At 35.8% G+C, this 25,860-nt stretch overlaps 1 protein-coding gene and 1 long non-coding RNA gene across 2 annotated transcripts in view; both read right to left on the bottom strand.

Moving 5' to 3' along the window:
• Positions 1 to 330: 330 nt before the first annotated feature.
• On the bottom strand, positions 331 to 22,745 carry LOC110020305. Its single transcript, XR_002293514.1, has 5 exons — positions 22,728 to 22,745; positions 15,790 to 15,897; positions 1,900 to 1,980; positions 744 to 831; positions 331 to 658 (listed from the first exon to the last, which is right to left on the bottom strand). It is a non-coding gene; the product is annotated as an uncharacterized LOC110020305 (long non-coding RNA).
• Positions 22,746 to 25,860, bottom strand: part of LOC110020183 (ATP-dependent zinc metalloprotease FTSH 12, chloroplastic-like) — a 40,958-nt gene continuing 37,843 nt past the window's right edge. Inside the window, exons 6-7 of the mRNA XM_020718189.1 lie at positions 22,896 to 23,015; positions 22,746 to 22,796 (exon numbers count right to left, since the gene is read on the bottom strand). Of these exons, the coding sequence (XP_020573848.1) occupies positions 22,746 to 22,796; positions 22,896 to 23,015 (171 nt within the window). The remainder of the gene's footprint in view (positions 22,797 to 22,895; positions 23,016 to 25,860) is intronic.

Raw genomic sequence — 25,860 nt, 5'->3', positions numbered from 1 at the left:
AATTCAGTTTAATATAAAAAAATATATTTCTTCAAAAATTAAATGCCAACTGCAAAAAAATTTCTCAAGGAACTTGTTCTAAATGTCTTATAAGATATCATAAAATTTAAAAACCTGCAAACTTTATCTTATTCTGTAATCAAATCTATAAATTGAACAAAAGTTGATGCATCCAAGTAAAGTTGATCAAATTATATTAAAATTGCTTACAATCTTGCATGTCAATAAAATTAACAGTCTAAAAGAAAACTGATGACTTTGGTCATATATTTCCAGGACATGACATCAGAACATTAATTGAATGAATAATTGATTATCTTATGATGAACAAGAATATTGCATTCTTAGAAGTACAGAACAATAGGACTGATCATATATAGCACCTTCACAACAAACTCTTAAAATTTTTACACCATGTTTTTTACATGATCAAATCTTCACAAATTTGATGTAAAGATCTTGAAAGTTAAATTTATTTATTCTGCAAAGCTTCACTCATAATCTGAAACACTTGCCGCATAACATTACTATCCACTTTCAGACTTTGTGGCTCCAGAAAGTCAGCAGACAAAATTCTTCTGAGACACCCAACAAAGCAGCTTCAATGTGTTCTTCATGCACGTATTTAGCAATCTCCTTCCTGTACTCGGCTGGAAGCCTGATGTACAAAAGAAAATGGTGGAACCGAGGTGATAAACTCAGTGAGCCAGACTTTGTTTAATGCCATGTTAGCAAAGTCTTACCACAGAAACATCAGCATCTATGGAGAGGAGCAGGATACACATCAAGCGGTTGATAGTGTAAACGAGGATTCACCGGAAGCGGTCCCTCCTGTAAAAGGTCAACAATTCATGTAAACTTGAACCTGATTGATATATGCATTAAAAAAACAAAAAAAAAAAAAACTTCATTTACATGCATAGAAAAAAGTCCACTATAACAGCAACGAGAAGCTTTTATCCCACTAAGTGGGGTCGGCTACATAATCTTTTTTCTCCATTGCGTCCTATTGAGTGTCATATTTTCATCTAGTTCTAATAAATTAAGATCATGTTTTATACAACATGCCCAAGTTTTTTTAGAGTTTAGAATAAAGTCCTAATGAGTAAAATTAGATGTATAGAAACATTGAGAACATGATGTAGCATTAAACTGAACGAAAATGTAAATGTATGGTTTGTCCATTAAAGGTGCAATATAAAAGATAGGAAAATCACGTTTAATAACAAGCCATGGATCATATACAACAGCAATAACAACCAGTGTTGAGATTCAGACATTATTTATGGTTCTATTGCTAAAAAGGGAATATTGAAGAAGTTTAGAAGTTTATTTGTAAAACGTTGTAATACCCTAGGTTTTTGAATAATTCTTTCCATTACAATAACAAGTGCTTATCCTACTAAGTGAGGTTTGCTACATGAATCTTTTTTCTCTATATTGTGTCCTATTGAGTGTTTCCTATTGAGTGTTATATTTTCATTTAAATCTAACAAATTAAGATCATTTTTATACAACATTCCCAAAGTCATTTTAGGTCTACCTCTACCTCACTTAACATAAGTCAAATCCAAAACAACTACTCTCCTAACTGATCATCAGATAATCGATGTTTAATGCGACCAAACCATCTAAGACGACTCTCTAATTTTGTCAGCCACAAGAGCTACACCAACCCTTTCACATATATATTTATTTCATGTTTTGTCTCTAAGTGTAAAGCCACTCATCCATCTAAGCATTCTCATCTCAGCAACACGACTAAGTTTTGAGCAATGAAACATAAACCAAGAATATATCTGAGCAGTAGTTGAGCAGTAGTTCTTTCTAAATTATATATATATATATATATATATATATTGATGTATATAAAATGAGAAAAAATAGCAAGAAACATACCTCTTCTAAGTTTACTTGAAATGGTTCTATAAAATCTTCAAACATAACAGGAGTCAGATGCTGCATTCTTTCCTTGACTTCCTAAACAAAAGATTAAAAAAAAAAAAAAAAAAAAAAAAAAAAAAAAAGGATTAACCAAACTAGATCCAAACTGCTGTCAGGAAAACTGCAAAATGAAATTCCAAATACTCCAATTATTTCATAAAAATGAAGCTTTTGTTAAACAAATCTATCAAAGATGGAAAACACCGAGTCTAGAATGCGCTTATTATAATCAGAACAGCAAAAAATCAACCATGTAGAATCCACATCTTGAATCCAAAAGACAGGATCTCAGATTTAACCATGAGCAAAACAAAAAAAAATGGATGTTCAGTAAAAAACAGAAAATCAAGTTTAGCATACGTAAAACATTTAAGATGATGTAGCAACTATCACACCTCGTTCATCATCTCTTCTCCTACAGGAAGGACCAGCTAAATTTGGATCTTAACTTTGTTTTTCAAGACACTCTAGTTTTTTTGTACTTTTTATTTTTCTTTACCTTTTTTTTTCTTTGGGTTATATGAAATGTAATTTTTAAGTTAAAATAACGTTAATAAAAGGTATTTGATTTGATGAATCTCTAACATTGAGGTTTACCATTAAAAACTAGTTAAGCTGATATAGACAGAGGAGCTATTCTTAATGTTTTCGAGATAAACTAGTTTAATAGCTGAAAAAAGGAGATGAAACAGAAGTCATAACCGATGCTAATAGAAATATATAGCACCTTATTTCTCAAAATGCATTTACTGCAAATGGTTGGGAGATCCTCTTTATTAGACGTATGGGCCTTCGACTCCTTTAAGAATTCACCCCTTTTAAGTAAAGGCAAGGTTTTAAAACCTCCAAATAGAAGAGAATCCAGTCATTGATTGCAACCAACATCTCAACCAGAGGTAATTCAATTACCAAAATGTACCCAAATTGCAACATATATTAATTTGGGCTCAGATTAAGATGACAAATAGAAAAAATACAAAGTAATCACAGATAATATGGGGTAAAGTCAAATCTACCACCTTAAGATAAAAAAAATAATCCATTTAACCTCAGAACAAATCAGTTGAGGGTGACAAATTTAATATTAACTTAATCTCATAAATAGAAAATATCATATCAAACATGCCTCTAAGGTCACTCTCAAGATTGTCTCATACCATAAAAAATTTCACACGTATCCTCTGACAATATGGTGTCATCACTAATTGGCACAATAATGGAAGAGCTTTTGATTTGGGTCTTCTAACAGCATGATTTGCCACAAAAGGAATCATTTTATTACAATCATGATCAAAGCTTTGATATCCCCCAATAGCTCAGCTCCCATTAGTTGTTAATCATGGGATAAACTACATAGAAAATAAAGCCCTCTATTAGGTAAGATCAACATAAAAAGTAATGAATTATCTCTTCAGATAAATATCTACCTCAATTCTAGAAGGTCCCTTTAGATATTGGAATTCATGAAATTTGGTTAAAGTTGCTTTGACTTGAGTTTGTATGTGAGCCAAGCCAGCTTATGATTCAGTTCAAGTTCGACTTGTTAACGAGTTTGCGAGTTGAGCTTATCAAGCCAGGAAGAAAGTGCAGTTTCCTTCTGAAAACAGCTGGCCTTGACAGCTAACCAGCAGGAAATAGAGGAGGAACTTCGAATCAACGAGGTGCAGATGGCGAAGGGTATCCACCACCAATTCCTAAGGAAGCGAAGAGGCTACAGCACTCCGGAGAGCGAAAATTCAGAGAACTAACTCTCAAATTCAGAAACTTAATAAAAACTCCCAATAAAAACAAAATACAACATATATATAAATCCATAATAGTAAAGAGCCTAATTAGAAAGTAGAGAATTAGGGAAGAACCAAAAAGGAAGGAAACTTGCAGGAAATATAGCAAGAAAATAAAAAAGGAAAAAAATATGTCTTGGTTCGGTCCAGACACCGTGATTGCAGGAGCCGAATACGGAAAAATCACGGTACCGTAGGAAAGGACTGCGTTCCAGGTCAATATGGGTTTGATTGGAAAGAAGTAGGCTTCTTTGCAACCGCATTGCTTATAAAAGGACCTGAAAATTGCAATTCTAATTAGTGTATCTGCATGGGAAAACAATTGCAGCAGCATGAAAAAGAATTCTAGGTTATTTCAAGATTTCTAATTTTTTTTACTATTTTTTGATCCATTTAAATTTTATTGCATTCAAATTACTATTTTTTTATTTTAAATTAGATTATAAAACTTTTAAGATTTTTCTATATTTAAATTCAATTAAATTTAATATTATCTAATAAACCTTTTTATATAAATAGAAGTTGAATGGATGCCACTTAGATTTTGAAAAACATTTGAGTGATCCCTACTTGTCCTCTCTATCATGCCTTTTTATTACACCCAATCTCTCTTTCTCTGAACTTGCCAATCAGTAACAGATAAAACGGCACTACTCTCAATGGAAGCCACTCTCTCTCCTTTTTGGACATTGCAGTTATCAAAAATCACTTCCATAAGCTAGCAAAATTCTTTGAAAACACCACAAAATAAATTTTAACCATATGAATCTCTTCACACTCATGCATATATAGGTAAAGCATATACTCCACAACACTATAATCTTCATATATTATATATTATAATATGTGGTATCATGAAATGTATGTCCTATGATGATTGGGCGACTCTGAAGTAATAATATCCACGTTGGCTCACCATTCAACCAATTCAGATCACACAACACCAATTTCTCGTGGGAATATCGGACCATGACTAGTACTTAATCAAGCTATAAATGAGTTGAACTATACTAGCGTCGGCCGTTACTTTTTTGAAATGATGATTTTTGTAAATATGAAAATAGCTTTAATACAAATACGATTTTTGAAAGCAACATTTTAATTTAAAAATAGATGAGACCAAACGAGTCTCACATATTAAATAGTTTTGATGGTTGAGCGCGATACCATAAGTAATACATTATCCCGAAGGATAAACATACCACTTGATAGTAGACTCAACCACCTAAACTAAGAAGTTTGTGACATTCATTTGGTCTGCAAAACCTTTTATGTATGACCGACAATTTCTCCTACCTAATATAAGGATTAGATAAGGTTTATTTTACCTGAGTTCCAATTTCCCTATAGAGGCAAACCCCTATAGTTAATTACATCTTAAATGACCGAGGTCACTTAAGAAAACTCTCGATTAAGATCAGTGGTTTTGCCTTTTCAGATTTCAAAGTTTAGGTTTCCAAGATTTGACACTAGAAAATCAAACAGAAGTGGCTCAAAGAGGAACAGTTATTTTAAGGAATCCAAAGGAATGAAGGGTATGAGATATCACATATCCAGGGGAAACCCTGGTGATTTCTCAAATATCCTTATGTTTGGCTTTATGTCTGTGAAATGATGTTATTTAATGTTTAATCCTGCAATTTATTTTAGAATTTATGACTTACATTCACACGATATACGATCGTGCAAATAGCCTAGAAAGATAGAAGGATTTATACCGTACCGTACGATAATCTCGAAATCCTAAAAATGTTAGGACTTATAATTGCACAACAGGGTTATGCAAAAGACTAAAGATAAGATGAGGATTTACATTGCGCTAAGCAAACCACCTCGAAATCCTATGGTTTGTTATTTAAACTAAGGAAAATGCTTAGTTGACGTGAACTTGTTTTGATGCTGCAGATACACCTCGAAGTTGCTCCTCTGTGTGTCCTTGTAGCGCTGCCCATGGTGTTCGCTCCAAGCTCCCCGTCGTAACACCTCCGGATTCGATGTTAATTTTAAGGGTATATGCAATTGTTTAGTCAACGCTCTGCTGTCGGGTACCTCCTATAAAACCAACTATCGCTCTCCTATTCTAAGGTATAGTGTGTAAAAATAGCAGTAGCAGGTAGAAGTATAGTAACAGAATTTTAAGAAATGAACTAGTATGAATTGCATCAACAAAAGAAATACTACTTAGAATACTCAAGAAAGAGTGGAGTGTTAAATGACCCATGACGAAAGAAAACTAGAGAAAATCGGCAAATGACTCACGACGGAAATCTCGAAGTAAAAACAGCAAACGGTAACTCAAGGAGAGCACTGAAAAGCACGAGAAGATCCCGAAAAAAGACCACGAGTGCTTTACCAAAAGTTTCAATATAATCCCACGAAAAATCCGAAGAAAAAAAACCGCAAGCACTTGGGTCGGGGCTAGGCTCAGATATTATATATTTGTACTCGATGGACGTGGAAAGCTACTATCGGTCACCCGAATGTATAGAATCTGTCACTCAACTAGAAGAGTGTCCTGCTAAACCTAACTTAGGAGGGTACTCCTTAGCCCGGTACTGGTAATCAACAAGTGAACAATCAAATTACAATATATTTAAAATTTATATTTTAGCATGCACGTGAATTTCAGACATACAAAAGGAAGTTATATCAATTTTGTAGTAAACATATTTTTTTATAAATATTGTATATGTTCTTATCATGTTCTGTTCTTATCAATTTTGAAAAGTTATGATTGTCCACGAGTCGATCACGCCGTCGGGCGTATGACTGCCAATAAGCTAAGAAAGTACGGGTCCCCCGCTAGTCTTGCGTCGGCGAATGATACTATCATTCTACGATTCATCAGGTCTCAGGATTGGGTCTTGATATCGTAGGGTAGAATATCATTCTGCTCTACCACCGGTGTGTCTTTGTCATTATCGCCCTAAGCCCCAAAACAAGACTGATCTACTTGCGACCTTGCTTGATGGTTTCATATATAGCAAAAGACTATATATGTACACTTATGTATCAGACATAAGCATCGAAAATCGAACCAAAAAGCAAGGAAAAAAAAAGGAGATGAGAGAGAGGAGGAACTGATCCACCCAAAAGATCGAAAAGGCGAAGGGTGAATCAACCCTCAAAACTTATGACAAAAAGACCTGAAAATGAGGGCCCAAGATGCTTGAATCAACCCAAAAAAGATATCATTTTCTCAAATTTAATAAATTGATCAACCCAAGAAGGGTATCCCTTACAAATCTTGTTTCGAACAGATCGAAACGGGCCCGAATCAATGTGACGATCGTATACATGGCTACACCGCCACTTACATAATCACACACTCAAGCCTGAACTCAAATGTGACGTTTATGTTATCCAAACTTTAATGCCAAACTTTAATGTCAAACTTCCAAACTTCCAAAAAAAAAAAACTCTTTCATGAATGATAATTTTATGAGCTTTCGAATCCTTCATGAATCTGATTCGTATGATTTCCCGAAATGAAGTTGTAAGAGTCTTTCATATTTCATAAATGAAACAAAGGAAAGTAATCCAAGGACGCCGACCTTCTAAATTTCCAAAAATCATGTCAATATTAAAACCATTCAATTTTATCCTTAATCAAAAGCTTCTCATGTCAAATAAGTCGTGAAATCATCCAGATAAAACCATATAAATGTTTACAGCCAGGGACAACGAAGAACAACCAAACAAGATAAAAGAAAACCAACTGGCATGCTCATGGGCAGGGGAGCAAACCAAAACCAACTTCACAACAAAGGGAGAAGCAGGAAACAACCAAACAAAATAAAAGAGAACCACGTGGATGCTCTCGAGCAAGGGCAGCAGCCCACACAACCAAACGACAGGTATCATAGCCAGGGAGAACAAAAAACAACCAAACAAGACAAAAGAAAACCAGCTGGGATGCTCATGGGTAAGGGCAACAGCTCACAAAACCAACCAGCAGATGTTCTTGGGTAGGAGTAACAAAGGAGAAGCCACCACATATTTAAGCTTACGGGTAGGGCCAAGAAAGGGCACAACCAAATCACAAAATAAGCCCGCGGGTAGAGACCAGAAAAAGCACAGCCAAGCTCCCCATATAAGCTCACGAGTAGGGGCACTAAGGAAAAGCCTCCACATATATTGTGATTGTACTCTTTCTTATTTTTTTATATACATAAGAGAGTGAATGGACAAGCCTTATAAATCATCCAAACTGAAACCATTTTTCATCGAATAAAACATGATAGTGAGTTGGTATGCTTATATTAAACATTCCCACATAAAAGCACATATTGAAATCATAATTTTTTGGATGACAAACTTGATTATCAACAACAATTCCATGAGGTACATTATCTGGAGAACCTCCAATCAAACCGAGCCCAAAAAGAGAGGCAAAAAAAAACGACAGTTTGGATAAATCGAACCTAGCAAGAAGGACAAAACAGAGAGCCGTGACAGGTAGATCGAGACCAGCAAAGCGACAAGACAGAGAACCATGATAGGCAAATCGAGTCTAGCAAGGAGGGCAAGACAGAGAACCATGACAGGCAAACTGAGCCCAGTAAGAACGACAAGACAGAGAACCATGATAGGCAAACCGAGCCCAATAAGAAGGGCAAGACAGAGAGCCGTGACAGGTACATCCGAGCCCAACAGAGGGGCAAAACAGATAATTATAACAGGTAAATCAAGCCCAGCAGGGGGACAAAACAAAACACAATTTCAGCTCAACTAAACCCAGCAAAAGAGAGCCAATAACAGATAAATTGTTGAGCCAAAACGAGTCCAATATATGAGGAAGAAAGAAAAACAATACTTCCAGCTAAAATCCATCCAAAACAGAGCCCACCAAATGGGGAAAACATAACAAAATTTCCGGCTAATATTCAACCCAAAAGAAACAAAAAAAAACTGAGCCCAACAAATGGGTCAAAACAGGGCTATCAAATTCAAATCACTTGAAGCCTTATATTTCAAAGTATTTTACCCAGCATATGCCTCAAATAATAACAGGTAACAGGGAACGAATAAGCACAAATGGATCCCTAAGGCTAACATATTATCTAGTATTGAAACTAATTCCAGTATTTACTTGAACAAGAGCAACAACAACAAAGAACTTCAGCATTACATTTCTAACATATATTCCAGATAAACAACAATCATAATATGGCAACAACTGGAATTGTCCAAATTCTATCTATCATGCATTTTGAGCAGAAAAAGAGAGTATCCATATTATGCTCCATTTTTACCGTTTCTAGAAACTATTCATGCTTAAATCTCAAAACAAGCCTAAACTTTACTTCCACATGCTTTAGAAGGGAAAAAGGAGTACTTTCAAGTGCATATCCGAATGATGCAGATTAGAAGGGAGAAGAGAAATACCTCTTAATGCAGACTTAAAGCAAAACTTTAGAATAAATTTAAGAAAATGCTTCCTATGGAAATTTTTTTCTCCCAAAACCTTCGAGAAAGCAACGACCCACGAACACCCCAGCACATAAGAACCTAGCCGAGAAGGAATTTTGGCAGAGCCTTCTCCTAAAAACCTCGAACAACAACTAGCGAAAACCTCAGCCTTCATTTCTTTCAGAAAATTTTCAACAACCCAGAAAACTACCCTAAGAAGCCCTTTTATAGGCAGAGATGAAAGGGGGACAGCCACCTACCACAATTTCGTGGTTGAATAAAACAACCGGGAAAGAATCGCCACAATAAAGAAGGAGAAGGTAAAACCTCGAGAAGAAGAAGGGTCGGCTAGCCCATCCACTGCGATTGGAGAGCCGAGAGCTCGAGGCCACGCGAGGAAGGAGAAAAGTCGAGAGAAGGGGGAGATCGCCGCGTGGATGAGTCACGGGATTTAGGGCACGAGAGGGGGCGAGCCAAGCGAGTCGCGACCGGGATAAAACGAGGGTCACGCACGCGGGTAGGGATTAAGTAGGGTTTATAATTATAAATGTTATTATAATTAATAATATAAATATAAATATATTTAATATTTTCAAAATAATATTTGATTCGTATCTTTTTATTCGTGTGTAATATCATAACAAAATAGACGTTCTTTTTTGGTAATTCTGACGTTCCAGAAGCGTTGGCGCGGTCCGTTTCGTCGTCGAAGTTGTCCAGAAAAGTTCGCATTTTTACCCATCTTTTAAGCTCAATTTTAGTCCGATCTTTTGCAACTTAATGAATTTTGTGCATTTTATGTGTGTGTGTGATGATAAAGTCCTGAATATGTTTTTCTCGGGCTTGAGATCCTATTGGGAACTTCTTTTTAAGTCTCCACATGATAGTCCTTAACCACTCGACCATACGACGATGGTTTTGAGATCATCAATGAGAGACATCACAAGAGAAATAGGAAGTGACTTGAATTTCTAAGAGGGATGGATTCCAATACTAGTCCTCTAAGATAGTCAATAGGAACCCGTAGAGCTAGATCCTAGGATCCTAAGGAAAAGAGTAATGACCTAAAAATGAGGTCAACAACTAGCACGCATTAATTGTAGCTGATTTTGCAGACTTATTGATACCGGAGTTAATCCAAATAATAGGTAAAGCATATATTATAACTCGAAAAGCCAATTGGCAGTTACAACCAACATGTTGAAAGTAAAATACAAAAACATACACAGATAAACACAACTAAAGTTTACCCCAAGAGGGTGAAGGCTGACTAGGTGGGCTGTAATGGGCAAACTGGGGTGCTGGAAGGAGGCAGATTCAGTAGGTAACGTTTCTGGATGGTGTATGAGGTGTTGTAATGCACGTGGGCTGTTGGAACAACAACAAAACAGAAAAGGGAATGTGTTGCAGGCTACGGCAGAGAAGATGGAGGGCTGGTACAGTGGCTGGGAACAGGAAAACTACAGTAAAATAGCAAGGACAACTGATCTAGGTCGGCTGGAAGGGTAGGGGATGCCGGAAACAGCAAGGGGAGGGCTGGCGGCTAATTCAAAAAAAGGACAGCCAAAATTATGGAAGGGAGGTTACTAGAAAGAGGAGAACTGTAGGAAAGAACAGCAACAACGACTATTTGGGGAAACCGGAGCAAAGAAAGAGGCGTGCCAGGGAATCAAGGGGCACGGGGAAGAGAAGGTCGAAGAGAAATATTACAGTGGGAACAAGCTACAACTAAAACACAACTTGCATCACCTTGGACAAGCTACAACCAGAGCGCCACACACCATTGGATACAGCCATAGAAGAGAGAAACTGGGACACCGACGACTATCTTTAACAAAAACATGACAAAAACACACCTAAAACACGAAAATAACATACTTATAGATCTAGGGTAACTAGAGGATAAGGTCCCTTCAGTTTGGCGACAAATCCACCATAAGAAAGGATCGACCTTAGGTTCAGATTCACGAGATTGAATCGTTCAAGCAGGGACTAGCTAAATCAACCCGGGCAGCTCAAAGTTGTCATGTCCCACATAGACACAACAGACACCCTGCCCCACCTCAGTCTCCCGGGGTTGGGGGAGCTTTGACCTCATGCATTGAAGCTTATGTTTCCTTGTAGTACGGAAATGGATGAAGCAAATTGAGGCTAACAGAGTTGTAATCTCCCAGGGCTGAATAAACTTTAACAACCGCCCTAAAAGCACTATGATTCCACAGACAAATACATTGTTCCCCAAAACACCTAATGAAATCCCCCCACTTGCGAGTAGCCATCCATATCGATCCAACCATCTGGAAGTACGTGACTGAATTGAACCGGTTCTTCGTATCAAGTATACTTCTAAAAGTAGCCCAAGCTTTATTCATCCCACTTTGACATGAGAACAGATCGAACTCCCCTAATGGCGGTAGTTCTGGTGGTAAGCTATCAATCATGATGCCCTGAAACGCTCTCTATAGTCACTAACCTATGTCTGAAATTGGTTGCTCTATCTCACTATCCCACATCATCACCAAAATCCAGCTGGTGCTTTTCTGCTAGCAAGAGCATCTGTAACCTCGGAATTTGTAGAAAGTAAGAGAAGTAATTGTCTTTCATCCTTAGTGAATGAGTAGGCATTCTTGAATCCATCATGCTGAGTTCAGCAATCAAACTACCACGTTCTCCGCAACAAAATAAGATAGCATTCATGGGCACCACGCCACACCACACTTGGTCCTATAGATGATTTTCAATGAAAGACTCCACAATGTATCTCCGGTCAATGCTGACTTTGTTCTTATTCTTCAAACACTTCAAAGAGTGAGTCTGGAAATGCCTCTAAGTCGTGTAGCTTAACTTGTACACCATCTATGTAGATTCCACATTCTTATTGCTAACCTCAACAATGATAATGTTGCATACATTTCTCTTCACAGTGCAATGGGTGCAGAATATATTATGGCGAAACCACTACTGCTACCACATAGCCTCAATCTGAAATATCAGTTGAACCACAAGCATCTCGCCCTCATCCGGAGGAATCTAGTGCTTCTCACTCTATTCTTCAGTTGCCCTTTCGTCACTAACTTACTCCACAATATCCTGCTTGGTGAAGGACACAACTCGGCTTATCGGGCGGCTGGAAATGATATGTCCAAAACCAAGGCATCTGAAGCATTTTTTGGCTGGGACTATAGTGGGCGCGCTACTTTTATCAGACTTCTTCACACTCCCTGAGAATTGGTCCTCCTAAAGTCTCTAGTTGTGGGTGGTTGTCTGACTGACGGTGATTGACCGCTACGCATTTGTTGTCTCCATTTTCAATGCTAAGGTCTGCACATCCCTCCGTGTCCAATCAGGTTGCAGCAGGACCACATTATTGATGGTGGGCTTCAAACCTCCCAAGTACTTGGCTATTGTGTGCTCTTTTGACTCTTTCAGCTCATGCTTCAACTTAAGTTGCATGAATTTTGTTGTGTACTACTCTACTGATAGCTCCTTCTTCTACAGGTTGTTAAGCTTCAAGAATATAACTTGACGATAGTGTGAGGGAAGGTAACTACATCGCATTCTTCATTTTCTCACAAGAAGTGATTATGTCTCGTCCTTCTCTTTGTCTCTCCCTCTTTCGATTCTTCCAACCCGTCCTATTTGTCTCGCCACTTGATTCTTCCACCAAAAAGAAGTATTCTTCTTCAGTTAGATGGCCGCAACATTCACTATTCTATCATCGATCACCTTATATTCAAAAATTCGCTTAACAATCTGCATCCACTCAAGGAATTCATCTAGATTCGTTCTCCCCTTGAAGTCTGGTCAGTTCACCTTCAGTCCCAAATCTTATGATTCTCCAATAGGCATGTCATCACTATATGTTCTAACAAACAATTCATCTGTGTATCGTCCAACAGGCGTCTCATCCCTGTATCCTCCAACATGCATCTCATCCATGTATCCTCTAATAGGCATTTCATCTATGTATCCTTCATGAGGCACCATACCTCTGTCTCTTTCAATAGGCACTTCCGCTCTAGGCCTCTGCTGATATTGTACCCTAAAGCGTTGTGGCTTGTCTTCTTCTCCATCGAAATCATCATCACGAAAGGGATTCAAGCAATCTTCTTGCACTCCTTTAAGAATTTTACTATTACAGTCAACGGTGATCCCACCCTCAGTGTTTTTTCCTCAATGGCATCGAGCCAATGTAGCACTTGGTAGAGTATTTGTTATATGTCGTCCATGGTAGATTCCTGACCAGATTCATTGGGTGTGTTGGTTAGGGTTTTGGGTGTAAATAGTCGAAGAAGGTTTGTAGGGTGAAGGAAAAGAAAACTTTGAGGGTTGATATGAGGCGATGCTAATCCCTAAGATAGGAGTAGGGTTAGGCTAGCACTAATACCAAAGGATATCAGAGTTAACCTGAACGACAATAGGCTAAGCAAATATTATTACGAGAAAAGCCAACTGGCTGTTACAATCAACACGTTGAAAGGAAAATACAGCAACATACACAAACAAACACAACTAAAGTGTATCCCAAGGGGGCTATAGGTCGGCTAGGTGGGCTGGAACGAGCAAGTTGGGGTGTTGAGGGTGGCAAATTCAGCATGTAAGGTTTCTGAAAGATGGATGAGTTGAGATAGAGCTTGTGGGTGCGTGGCTGGAACTACATCATAACGGCAAAAGGAAGGCGGTGCGGCTACGGCGGAGAAGGTGGAGGGCTGGGACAGTGATGGAAGTGAAGCAAAAGGCCGGAACAATGGCAGGGAAGGGGCAAACTGGAGTAAAACAGCAAGGACAGCTGGTCTAGGGGCTGATTCAGAAGAACGGCGAAGCGGGAGGCTGAGACAAAGATTGGAAGGCTAGGGGCTGCCAAAAGCAACAAGAATGAGGGCTAGCAGCTGATTTGGAAGGACAGTAGGGATCATGGAAGAGACTTGGCTGGAAAAAGCAAAACTGCATTAAAGAACAGCTACGATGGCTATTTAGGGAGGCTACATCTAGGCTAGAGGTGTGGCAGCGAATCGAGGGGTTCGGGGGGAAGATTGAGGATAATTACTCCCTTGGGAACAAATAATAGCCGGCGCATCACTCAACCCTTAGAAGAAGGTCACCAACTTAGACGAGCTAAAGTCGGAGCACAAACTTTTGGATACGGCCCTAGAAAGCAGAAAATAGGATGTCGATGGTTGTCCTAAACAAAAACATGAAAAACAATTGACCTAAAATACAAAAATAACATAATTATAGACCTATAGCAACTAAAGGATAGGGTCCCATTAGGTAGGCGGCAAATCCACGAGAAGGATTCATCAGAGATTCAAAATCACAGGATTGTACCGATTCAAGTAGAGGCTAGTTAAACCGGCCAAGGCAGCTCAAAGTTGTCGCGTCCAACTTAGGCGCAGAAGATGCCCCACCCCGCGTCGCTTATTTTCATTTTATTTTGTTTAAATGTAATAAGTATAGGATAATCTAATTCACTATTTAGGGTATGCTTTTCCTTCAGAAAATTGGATTGCTTAAATGGACTTTTAGGCTAATTGCAGAATTAAAATTTGACTGCTTTTAGGACATTCATAGCTTTTATCTAATGATCGAAGTTGTCGATTTTCTCCAAATTTCATTTGCAATTTTGTTCCTACTTTCCATTCCAAGTTATGCACATGGAGTCATAGAGGAACATGACTCACCCAACAAGGTCATAATTTTTTTTCTATGATAACTATATTTCCCCATTTTGTTTTGAGCTAAATAACTCTATTGCAAAACTTTTAGACCCAGCTAAGCACATTTCAGTATGAACCATTGAACCAACTCTTCTCCTAGGCCAACACAACCACAGTTTGGAACTACCAAAACAAGCGAATACAAGTAAAACTAATAAGGATCTGAGACCAACGCCATAAAAGACTTCCCCAAATCAATTCACAATGACAGACGCAATTATCATATATAACAATCAATGCAACAATGTTGAATAATTAATCTTCTTCTCTTGAATACATATCATGATATATTGAAGGCTATAGATGCCAAGTTACTTTCAGAAGCACCAACAGAAGAAGCTAATGCCAATAGTAGGCCCTGATAGTGTACATTTAAAACACCTAGACATGAGAAATTAGTTATTAATATGAAATGCTAAGCAAAAAGAGGAAAAAAAGGAAAAAGTATTATACAAATTGGTTGTCGTTGAAAAATGTTGAAAGCCCTATATGTAGAAGCTGTGACTATGACCAAAGTTTATTGAAAACAATTTCAATGAAACCAAGGAAAGGCAAAAAAGTTCAAGGTGCGATCTTTTGGAGCCTGATGCATAAATGTTTTCCGATATAGCATATCCCAACACAATCTATTCGAACTTTTTGAAGATCGGTTGTGTGTTTTGATTATAATAAGTATGACATGCACAATCCCATAAAGCTATTTCCAATAGAGATCATAAAGAGAGTACCCCCTTTCATTATGAACTGTAGACCCAATCAAATCATGTTACAAATACATTGACCCAACTATCAAAGAAGCACACGATCTTCCATTTTCTTTTCTTGATACAACAAATGAAATACAGTCCAACAGAACCACCACTGTAGTATGATATACAGACTGTTGGAAAGAGAGAACTGAAAAACATGAGAGAAAGCTCAAAAATATTTACCAGTCCGGTCATCCTCGATTTCTCCACAAGTTCTTTAACAATCATGTCAAGTATGTGTCTATTCTGGGCTATTCCATTGATGGCAAATTCTTCAGTCTCTTCAATATACTGCCGAGAGATTAGAAATATCAAAAATCATATAACAAGCACGACAATGAAGAACATACGCACCCGAAAAACAAAAGAAAAAAAAAATATATAAAACAATAGCATCCCATATGTATTTAACAATAAAAATTTTATAATATTAATTAATACTGATCAAAATTACATATTTTTGCAAGTACCACCATGCATGGCATCTTCTTGCTTTAGAAGTTGTGATCAAACAAAAATGGAAGAACCGGCAAGAGTTGAGCTATCAGGCAGCCACCAAGAGAGGACAAGCACTTTATTTTGAGATACTCTCGAGGCACTACCTTCTCATGCCCAATACTTCTTTATATCCTCAAGCTCTCAAGACAATATTCACAAAAGAAATAGAAAATTATCCCCAATCCTAATTAAATTCCAATAAAAATGGTGAATTATATAGCATTACTATTGTATTTGTCATACTAATTTTATGTGCCTCGGAAAGTTATTTACATCTCTTGTCAACAAAATCTCTAAAAATAGGTCTTTTAAAATGTGCTATTCCTGAAGTTCCAATCACTACTAGTAATTTCAAAGAAGCCAATGAAAATTCATTAGAGAAATTGATTTGAAGAGGAATAATTCTCTCTTAATTATATTATTCACATATAGAGTATATATATATAGGGAAAACAATTTCTCCTAATTTACAAACTTACCAAATATATCTAAACTACGTTACAAAAGAAAATAATTCTGAAAAAAAAAAAGTAATATATAATAGGAAGGGAATAAACAAATTAAGAATTTCCTTAAGTTATCCCAATCAACTCCTTCACAAGATCTTCTCAGATTTCCACACTCCCCCTCAATTCAAATAGTAGATGTTACAGAGACCAAGTTTGGTATTAAACTTTGAGAAGGTGCTTAAAGGAAAAGCTTTTGTGAATACATCTAACAACTTGTCGGTGTGTCGGGATGTAACTTAGTTGAATAATTCTACTATTAACATTTTCAAAGATGAAGTGTTTATCAACTTCAATATGCTTGGTCCTGTCATGCTACAAAGGATTCTTGGTAATACTGATAACTGCCACAAAACATTTGTATAGACCCATTTGTATGCTTGGTCCTGTCATGCTACAAAGGATTCTTGGTGAATACATCTCCATTTTTTTAACAATTTTTGAATCCAAATCCCTTCACAGATTCCCAGAGCGAGTGCACTAAATTCAGATTTTGTACCGCTTCTAGAAACAACAGTTTCTTCTTACTTCTCCATGCCACCAAATTTCCTATATACAGGAGCAGTAAACATGAGGAACAAAGTGGGACTCATCAAAGTGACTTTATGTTCGTGACCTTTTTAATAAAAACGGCAATAGGCATTATCTTGCATATAAGCTGATGAAAGAAGATTGTTGGGCTTCACGCAAACAGCTTCTTCAGATGCTTGAGTAGATAATAGGCCAGATTGTGATCCTCAAGCTTCTAAATGGTCAAGAAGATGTATCTGAAATTATGTGAGGTCAGTAGCATCCATCATTGCATTATTACAGGGTAAAATCATTTTTAAAAATGATAATGGAAATTTGCCCTGGTTTGATAGCCAATAAGAGCCTCAATTTGCGAACTGGTGTGGCAACAAGTAGACATCTCCATGATGCCTGGCAATCCTGCCCACGTTCAATAAATATAGGTTTGGTATGCCAGCACTACTTTTTTACTCAATCTAGCAACTAAGCTTTGAGTGATTACATTCAATTCAGTTGTAGAAGATGACAAAAAGCTAGACTAAAAGGTATAACTGAGCAAAGCCAACTCATGAATTGACACAGGCTTTGCTCGATATATAGTTCACCTCGAGCTCTATAAGATAATGAGTTAAACCTGAGCTAGACAAGAATAAACTCATAATCTAGTGAACTGGCTCATTTAAAATACCTTAATATAAATTTTACCTAAAGTATAATGAAATTTAAGCATTCAAATAAAAAATTTATTTAAATAAAAATACAATCTTTTCTCATTATCCCAAGTTCTTTCTTATTATTTCTTGTTTAGTTTTTCATTATTTTTATCTTGTACAACAATTGCCTAAATTGAAATCATCTCCCATCTTTCATGCTAAATGAGTTGGCTCTTTATCTCAAACTCATAGAATTGATTTCGAGCTTGAGCTTGAAATCCATTAATTAGTCAAACTTAAGCTCAAGTTAGGGTTAACTCAAGTTGTAATGACTCGTTAAATAAAATAATAATAATAATAAAAAGATCAAACTAACAAAAGTTGATTCACTTGAAATAACATCATCGGTTCACAGATATTAAAAGTGGCAAAGATGAAGACAAAAGCGAGGGGATGAAAGTGAATCAAACAAAGCAAGGAGATAAGAAGAATGCAAACCTCTCGTGCTTGAAGTATAGAGTAGGAGAGCGTGTTAGATCGATCAATGAGGGAAGCCAAGCACGAGCGAGGAAGTAGAAATCACAAGAGAATCGACCACAATGGACTTAATGTAGCTTTCGTGTGAACAGGGATGAAGCATGATAAGCAAGAACACGAAGAGGTAACATGACAGGTTTGGCTCATAAGCAAAAATAAAAATAGTGACAATGCCATCAAGAACATATCACACAAAAGTGTACGAGATAGAGGCAAGCAGGCAACACTCGCTCGTGCATGCAGGGCTCAGACAAAATGTGATGTTGAGTAATGACCAAGCACGAGAGAAACCTTCTAGAGCCAATTCAATTCTCTTCGATCTCGTGATTGTGTGGTCACATTAGGGAGGATCAAACAGGGAGATTTAATACATGGGATTGAAAATCAAACTGTGTTCGATTGGTGTGGAAGAGCATGGAATGACAACAAGTGAGTATTTACTGAATTTTTTATAAAATAGATTTAGATATATTTAAGATAAATACAATGTTTAAAGACGGATTATTTTTAATATTTTTAGTAGGGAGAAGAAAGAGATTGACATTTACTCGAGCGTTGAAAAAAAATTAAAGATGAGAGTTAAAGTAATGTATTAATTTAATGATTTAACAATAGTATTTATTTGATATTTGTTATTCTTAAATGTAAAATAAAGTAAAGCTAACACCACTTAGAGCTGTTAAAACGGCTCATTGTTCGTGAATAGCTCGTGTTCAGGCAAATGAGCCGAACACGAACAAATTTTTTGCACTTGATATATAAACAAGCCGAACACAAACAAAGTTTTGTTCGTTTGTGTTCTGCTTGTTTTGGCTCGAAAAAATTATATATATATAATCAGTATTATTTTTAAATAGTTTAATTGACCAAAATGCTACAAATATTTATAATCAAATAAAATTGCTAATTAAAAATAGAATAAAAATATATTAAATTCTATTTAAATGAATATTTTATTATAAAAAACAAGATTTAAATCTCGCCCTACCTTTAGCATCCTACAGTTGTGTGATTATGGGTTATCAAAATAGTTCATTGTTAGTGAATAGCTCGTGTTTGGCTCGATAAATAAGCGAGCCAAACACAAACAAATTTTTTTAGCTCGATATATAAAGGAGCCGAACACAAATAATAATAATTTTTGATAAATTGTGTATGAACTCGCTCAAGCTCGGCTCGATTACAACCCTAACAGTCGAATGCATGACTAGGGTAGTCAAAATGGTTTTTTGTTCGCGAACAGCTCGTGTTCGGCTCGCTAAACAAACGAGTCGAACATGAACAAAACACGAAAAGAGGTATTTTTCAAAGAGCCGAACAAGAGCGAGGTACTTTTCAACGAGTCGAACACGAGCTGAGACTAGGCTAGCTCGTGTTCGGCTCGTTTACACCCAAATATCTCATTCATGAATGTTAGATATTACTGAAAATAAGAAAACACAAACTTTAGACAATGTATTTAAATTTATTAAATTTATTAATAAAGGATGATAGACATGTAATTAGTTTGTAAATTTTAACCTTAAAAATTAAATATATAAATAAATTAGAAATTTAAATTAAAAGTTGAACTATTAAAATTCTTAGAAAAAATTCAAAATTATTGAATGTAATAAGATACAATTTTAGACGATGCCCCTGTGATTGAAGTAAATGATATAACGAAGATGAGATATTGTATTATAAGATATATTATTCTCATCTTTCCTGAAAGATCGTCATTAATGATATATTGTAAATTATTTTTATATTGATTGACTATATTTGACTAGCATGCATATTATTTAGAAAAAAGATGGTGCACTTGTCAACTGCTTTATCAAGTGATTGATGTAAATGATATAAATAAAAAAAGATAAAATATTGTACTTTACGTTCTTAAATGGTCACAACTAAATAATAAATTGACAATTATTTAATATTGATTCACCATTGCTAACATGTATTGTTTCTTTTCCATTAAATTATTGTAGTTTAAAAATATAAATATTCATTGACTTGTTGAAGACTCATCATATTTCTAACTGACATTTCAATTTTAAATTTTGAGATAAAAAATGAGCAATAAAAGAGAATTTTTATAAAAAATGCAACCAAGCTAGTGAAGATAATTTTATCCACGAATGTTTACTTTTAAGTTGAATTAAATTTTAATTTGTTAATGGCTCTTTTGATTTATTTGAATGATTGATTGTTAATGATAGAAATTGCAATTAGCTTAATTTCACTGTACGACTGTTTGTTTTCCCTTAGTAATTTCAAGCCTCCGAGCCGAGTTGTGACACGAATTCGACAAAACTCAACTCATTTAACCTCTAAACAAGACAATGATGACTTCTTTAAAGTAGATGTTCTCTCTGTCTCATATGAATGATAACTTTTTGAAGTCTACTGTCACTAGATATTAGCTCTCGATAAATGTGACCCTATCAGAAAGCAAAAGAAGAATATAAGGCACATTACATTCGTCTGGAAGGAAAGCTCTACTTGTTTGCCAGCAACTTCCAATTTGGGCTTTATTTTCCCTTAGGTTGGAGTTGGTGAATCTCCTTGTTGTGAATTTATCTAAGACACATAACATCGAATTACAACAATATCTTATAGGATGTTGTCTTCCTATGTTGAAAACACAAAGTCATGTGGTCGGTGACCAAATTCTTGTCTCTTCAAGTTATGGTAGAGAGATAACGAATTCCTTTGCCTCACCACCTAGCATCTAACTCTAATAAGGATGAAATGCCTCACCCTATTCATCAAAGATTGAAAGTCATACTTCATCTCCATAAAGAGTTCAAAGACATGCTGATAGAGCCAAGCAGCTCGGCGATATCAAATGTGAAGATCATCATCTTTGAGATCAATGTGAAAGCAGTGATCATTCGTTCGGGAGACGAGGTTTGTCTAACTTTTGAAGAACACAAGACAACTTGAGTTGGCTATCAAATCCGAAGAGCAGTTGGTAAAAGAGGCCAGCAATAAGAGGTTGGCAACAACCATGATGGTGACTTTAAAAGAAAGGTTAAACCTAGCAGCATCGACGTCGGGGAAAGGAAGGCAAGTGGAAGCAAATTAAGGGACCGCTCTAGACATTGTCCCCCTAACAATTATCAATCTGATGCGTGAGGTAGAAAAATAGAAGATAACATTTGCCTTGATGAAGGGAGCAGCAACAATGACAATAATTGTGATAGTGACTCACGTTTTGATGGTGACTTTGAGGAGTCTCGGAGAGAGGACTACTAAAATATTGAGGATAAAATGCACACAAATCTTTGCATAGTGAAAGAAATAAAATCATTGCCAAAAGCAATTTGGTTTTATTGGCCAATGTTTCTTATACTAAATTTACTTCATGTTACATGTACTTCTAAGTATTTAAGCATGTTTATCACTGCGCCTGTTGTTAGTCACACCATCCACTAACTAGCATGCATGTTGTTTAGTTCATATCTATAGAATCATATTTTAGTACTTATTACAATATTATCTCACTGAGGTTGTACCTTACACTATATTATATTATTAATTTTCAAGAAGAGGTAAGGAGGAAGTGGGCAATTGTCAGGTGAATAGACTTTTGTACGGCTTTTGAATTATAATAATTTTTGAATGAATTTGAAGAGTGTTAGGGTACTTATGTTTTATATTTAAGTATTTAACAGTTTTTGTATATGATTTGAAAATTATTTATACATATTTCCTCATGTATTTTGATATGAAACAATATTGGATGAATTGAAGTGCCAGTTTCTACTTGTGATGTTTAGTGAGATCAATCCTCCATTAAGTAGTCCAGATTTATGAAAGTCGGGATGATATTGGTAACAACTGAATCTGACTGAGCCGTCGTCCTCTGCTATACCTTTGTTTGACCCAAGGAGGTTCAAAGAGGATGTGACACTCAAGGCAATAAGCATCTCGAATCAAAAGCTTGCTTCCTTACTCTTGGCACCATGCAGCATAATCTTGAAGGTTTTCACCGTTCATATTAGAAGCAAGTTTTATCGGAAACATGTCAAATAAAGTAGTTTACATAAATTTAAACATTCGAGTCTTTAATTAACCATAACAATAAGAATCAATTTTAATGATTTCAAGAATTAGTGTTCGCACATATAAGAGCAACAAAATTCATGATGTTACCTAATTCATGCTTGTAAAGAGAAAACACTATAAAATTTGTCACACGAACCTGAAAAATTTAGCCATGCATGCCTAATAAAAAGATGAAAAACTCGAGGCTACTATCACTTAGGAGAAAACAAGTTTTATAGATATGTTTAACAGTTAACAGAGAATAAAAAAACATATGGGGTGAAATGTACTCTACGGGCGCTACTAGATTATATATGAAAATGCTTTAGCAAAATAAAACACTTTCACATAAAAAATTAAGCAAATGAAGAAAAGAGACTACCCTGGTGAGTTCTCGAGTCTATGAAACTTCAACAGTCATGCCAGCAGGAACAACACTAGGATCATCCCACTGAAACAAGCGTTAAAATAAGAAAGGAATCAAGCCTTGTGTTAAGAAAAAATTGCAGAGTTTTAGAAACAAAAAAAACAAAGAATACAAAAAAAATACCTTATATTTGAGAAGCTCACCATCCGAACTATCCGGTCGATCCATCATTCCAACTCTTCGTACTAAGGTGGTAAGGCCTAATCTTGAATTTCTAGGACTAATGACCATCTCCCTCGCAATCTTTAATCAAGAAACACAAGGGCAATAAGCAGGCAACAAAACATTAAAATAGAACCAACATCATAAAAAAAATTCTCAAGAAATCACTCCTTTCCGTCATTTATTAGTATACAGGATTGCATATATCCCATAGGAAAATTCAAGCAAAAGTGATCAACTTCGTCCATGCTGGCATATGTAAGACAATTTAGTGGAAGGTTATTGTCCACTGCAAGAATTCATGTCCATTAAATACGTATCTTTAGGTTAAGAGCATATCATATCATTGCAAACTGTTAACAAGTAATTTAAAATTTTAAATGTAACCATCCCTTTGGTCTTATTGCAAATATTTGCAAAACAATGCTAAAACTATGATAGTGGATTTGAAGGTAAGAATAGAGAAGGATCCCAAAAAGCCAAAACCTTTAAACTAAGACAATATTATGAAATAGCTAAATCCCAATATATAAAATAAAGTAAATTCCAATGATAATGAAAATTTTGTTATGGTCATTCTTTTATTGTTTTCTGCTATTTTGAAAAAATTGATAAATATATACATGAGATTATAAAACGTATATCTAATGTCTATTATAAGCAAATGTGAGTCAAAAAATTTATGCACCACTCTTGAAACGAGAATAAAAACAGCTACTTTCTATGAATATTCAACCAGTCTGAACCACTTCAACAAATTGCATTTATTTCTTCGAAGCAAATATTTAATTCCTTGATCATCATGATTATGTGGAGCTCTGAGTAGAATTAGAGGTTAAGATTTGGCAGTGGCATCTTTCTTTTTATGTATTGAAAAGCTGAGGGAACCCTTTCTCATTAATTAAAAATAAAAACAAAGATACAAAAGCAAATAGAGAATAAAAGCTAATAAAAGAAAACATTACAAAAGAAAATGTTAAAGCAGTAGCTTTATAATTTTCAAGATACTTGTCTGGAAAGTTTAAAGGCCTAATTTGATATGCTTTATTTTCATGGCTAGAAATCATAAAAAAATACGGAAGAGATGAAGTAGTGTACAAGTTAATTTGCATCATTCTTAACAGTATTTGGAAAGTATTTGACATTCCTTTCATCCCAAATGCTCCAAAATAGGGCTGTCAAAACAGCTCGTTGTTCGCGAACAGCTCATGTTCGGCTCGTTAAGCAGCTCGTGTTTGGCTCGTTTGTTAAGTTTATCGAGTTTAAGCTCGAAATATAAACGAGCCGAACACGAGAAAATATCTGTTTGCTAGTGTTTGGCTCGAATTGGCTCAAAAAGAAACAAATAAAAATATAAATATACTCAATATCTCATGATGTTAATGGAATTATTCCGCGGTGTAAAACCGCGGAATAACACCCATAACACCGAGGAATAACAACCGTTGTGTTATCAGTCTTATTCCTCCGTCTGCGGTGTTATTGGTGTTATTCTGCTGCATAACATAGCAGAATAACACCGATAACACCAATAATACCGCGAAATAACACCGAGTAACACCCGCTGTGCTATCGGTATTATTCCGCCATCTCTGGTTTTATTGGTGTTAATCCGCGGTATTTTTGGTATTATCAGCGTTATTCCACTGTGCTACACTGCGAAATAACACCAATAACACCGCAAAATATTGAGTATAAAATATTATGTATATTATATAAAATAAAAAATTTATAGTTATGTTCGTAAACTATTGATATAATTTTTTCTAGTTAGAAAATTGATAACAATTGTTCATAACAGTGAAAGAAGCATATTAAACAATACACTTATACAACTTTATAAAACTTTCTTTATAAGAGTTTTAGCTCTACTATGTTCATTTAAAGCTCAAGATACAAAACATAAAATAAGTAAATTAGAGCTATAAGCAAATTGGTGCACTCAATAAATGTAAGAAGATAAATGTATATTTAATGATGATAATTTACTGTTTAATAAGTGAATGATTAAAATCTTGATAAAATGTACATTTAAAGATAATTTAATTACTTAATAACTAGATAAAAAAAATTATAAATACTTCAATAATAATTTGTATGTCACCAAATGACATAAATAATACTAATAAGCATATACATTTAAATCAAAGACATTAATAATTTATTGAATTACAACATGAATTTGATAAGAAAACTAGTAAAAAGGTCTAAACAATATATTGAAGGGGATGGACAAATGTAGCACACAAATCTTATGTATTTGCATACCTCACACCTAATAACACCAATAACATTGCGGAAAAACACCGATAACACCAATAACACCGCGGAATAACTCCAATAGTACGAGAATAATATTGCAGAATAACACCGATTTCGCAGCATTTTATATTCTACTGAGCTTATTTCAAGTCGAACACAAACATTAAATAGTTATTTGAGTCGAACACGAACACATTGTTCACGAGCCGAACATAAGTCGAAACTCGGCTTGTTTAAAGCCCTACTCCAAAGAGCCAAGAAAAAGTACAGTTGAGGGGTAGAGAAGTAACAGAACCACCGAGAGAGAGAGAGAGAGAGAGAGAGCCGTTTGGCGTGGTTGAATTCGCCCGGAGAGGCGCGATGACGCATAAAAATGCGTTTGCAAAAGGCGTCACAACAACGTTTTTAAAAAGTTTCGTTAAAACGCAGTGGCAGGTTCGAACCTGCGGCCCGCGTTTCTCCACTCTCGACCCGGGGTTGAATTACCCCGCGACCCCTCTTATGTTTCATCTGCTTCTCTCGACACCGCTCCCTCTCTCGCTATTCATTTGCCCTAGGTCTCTTCCTTCTATGGATCCGTGGCTCTGGTAGCTATTTTCGATTGCAAGTGGGTGTTTAGGTTGGCTATTTTCAGTTGCGAGTGCTTGTTCTAGTGATCGTTACA

This window comes from Phalaenopsis equestris, unplaced genomic scaffold (assembly GCF_001263595.1).
Source record: "Phalaenopsis equestris unplaced genomic scaffold, ASM126359v1 Scaffold000094, whole genome shotgun sequence".
In the NCBI taxonomy this organism is placed as follows: domain Eukaryota; kingdom Viridiplantae; phylum Streptophyta; class Magnoliopsida; order Asparagales; family Orchidaceae; genus Phalaenopsis; species Phalaenopsis equestris.
Note: the sequence above shows the minus strand (reverse complement) of the source record. Positions and strands in the feature narration are given on the sequence as shown.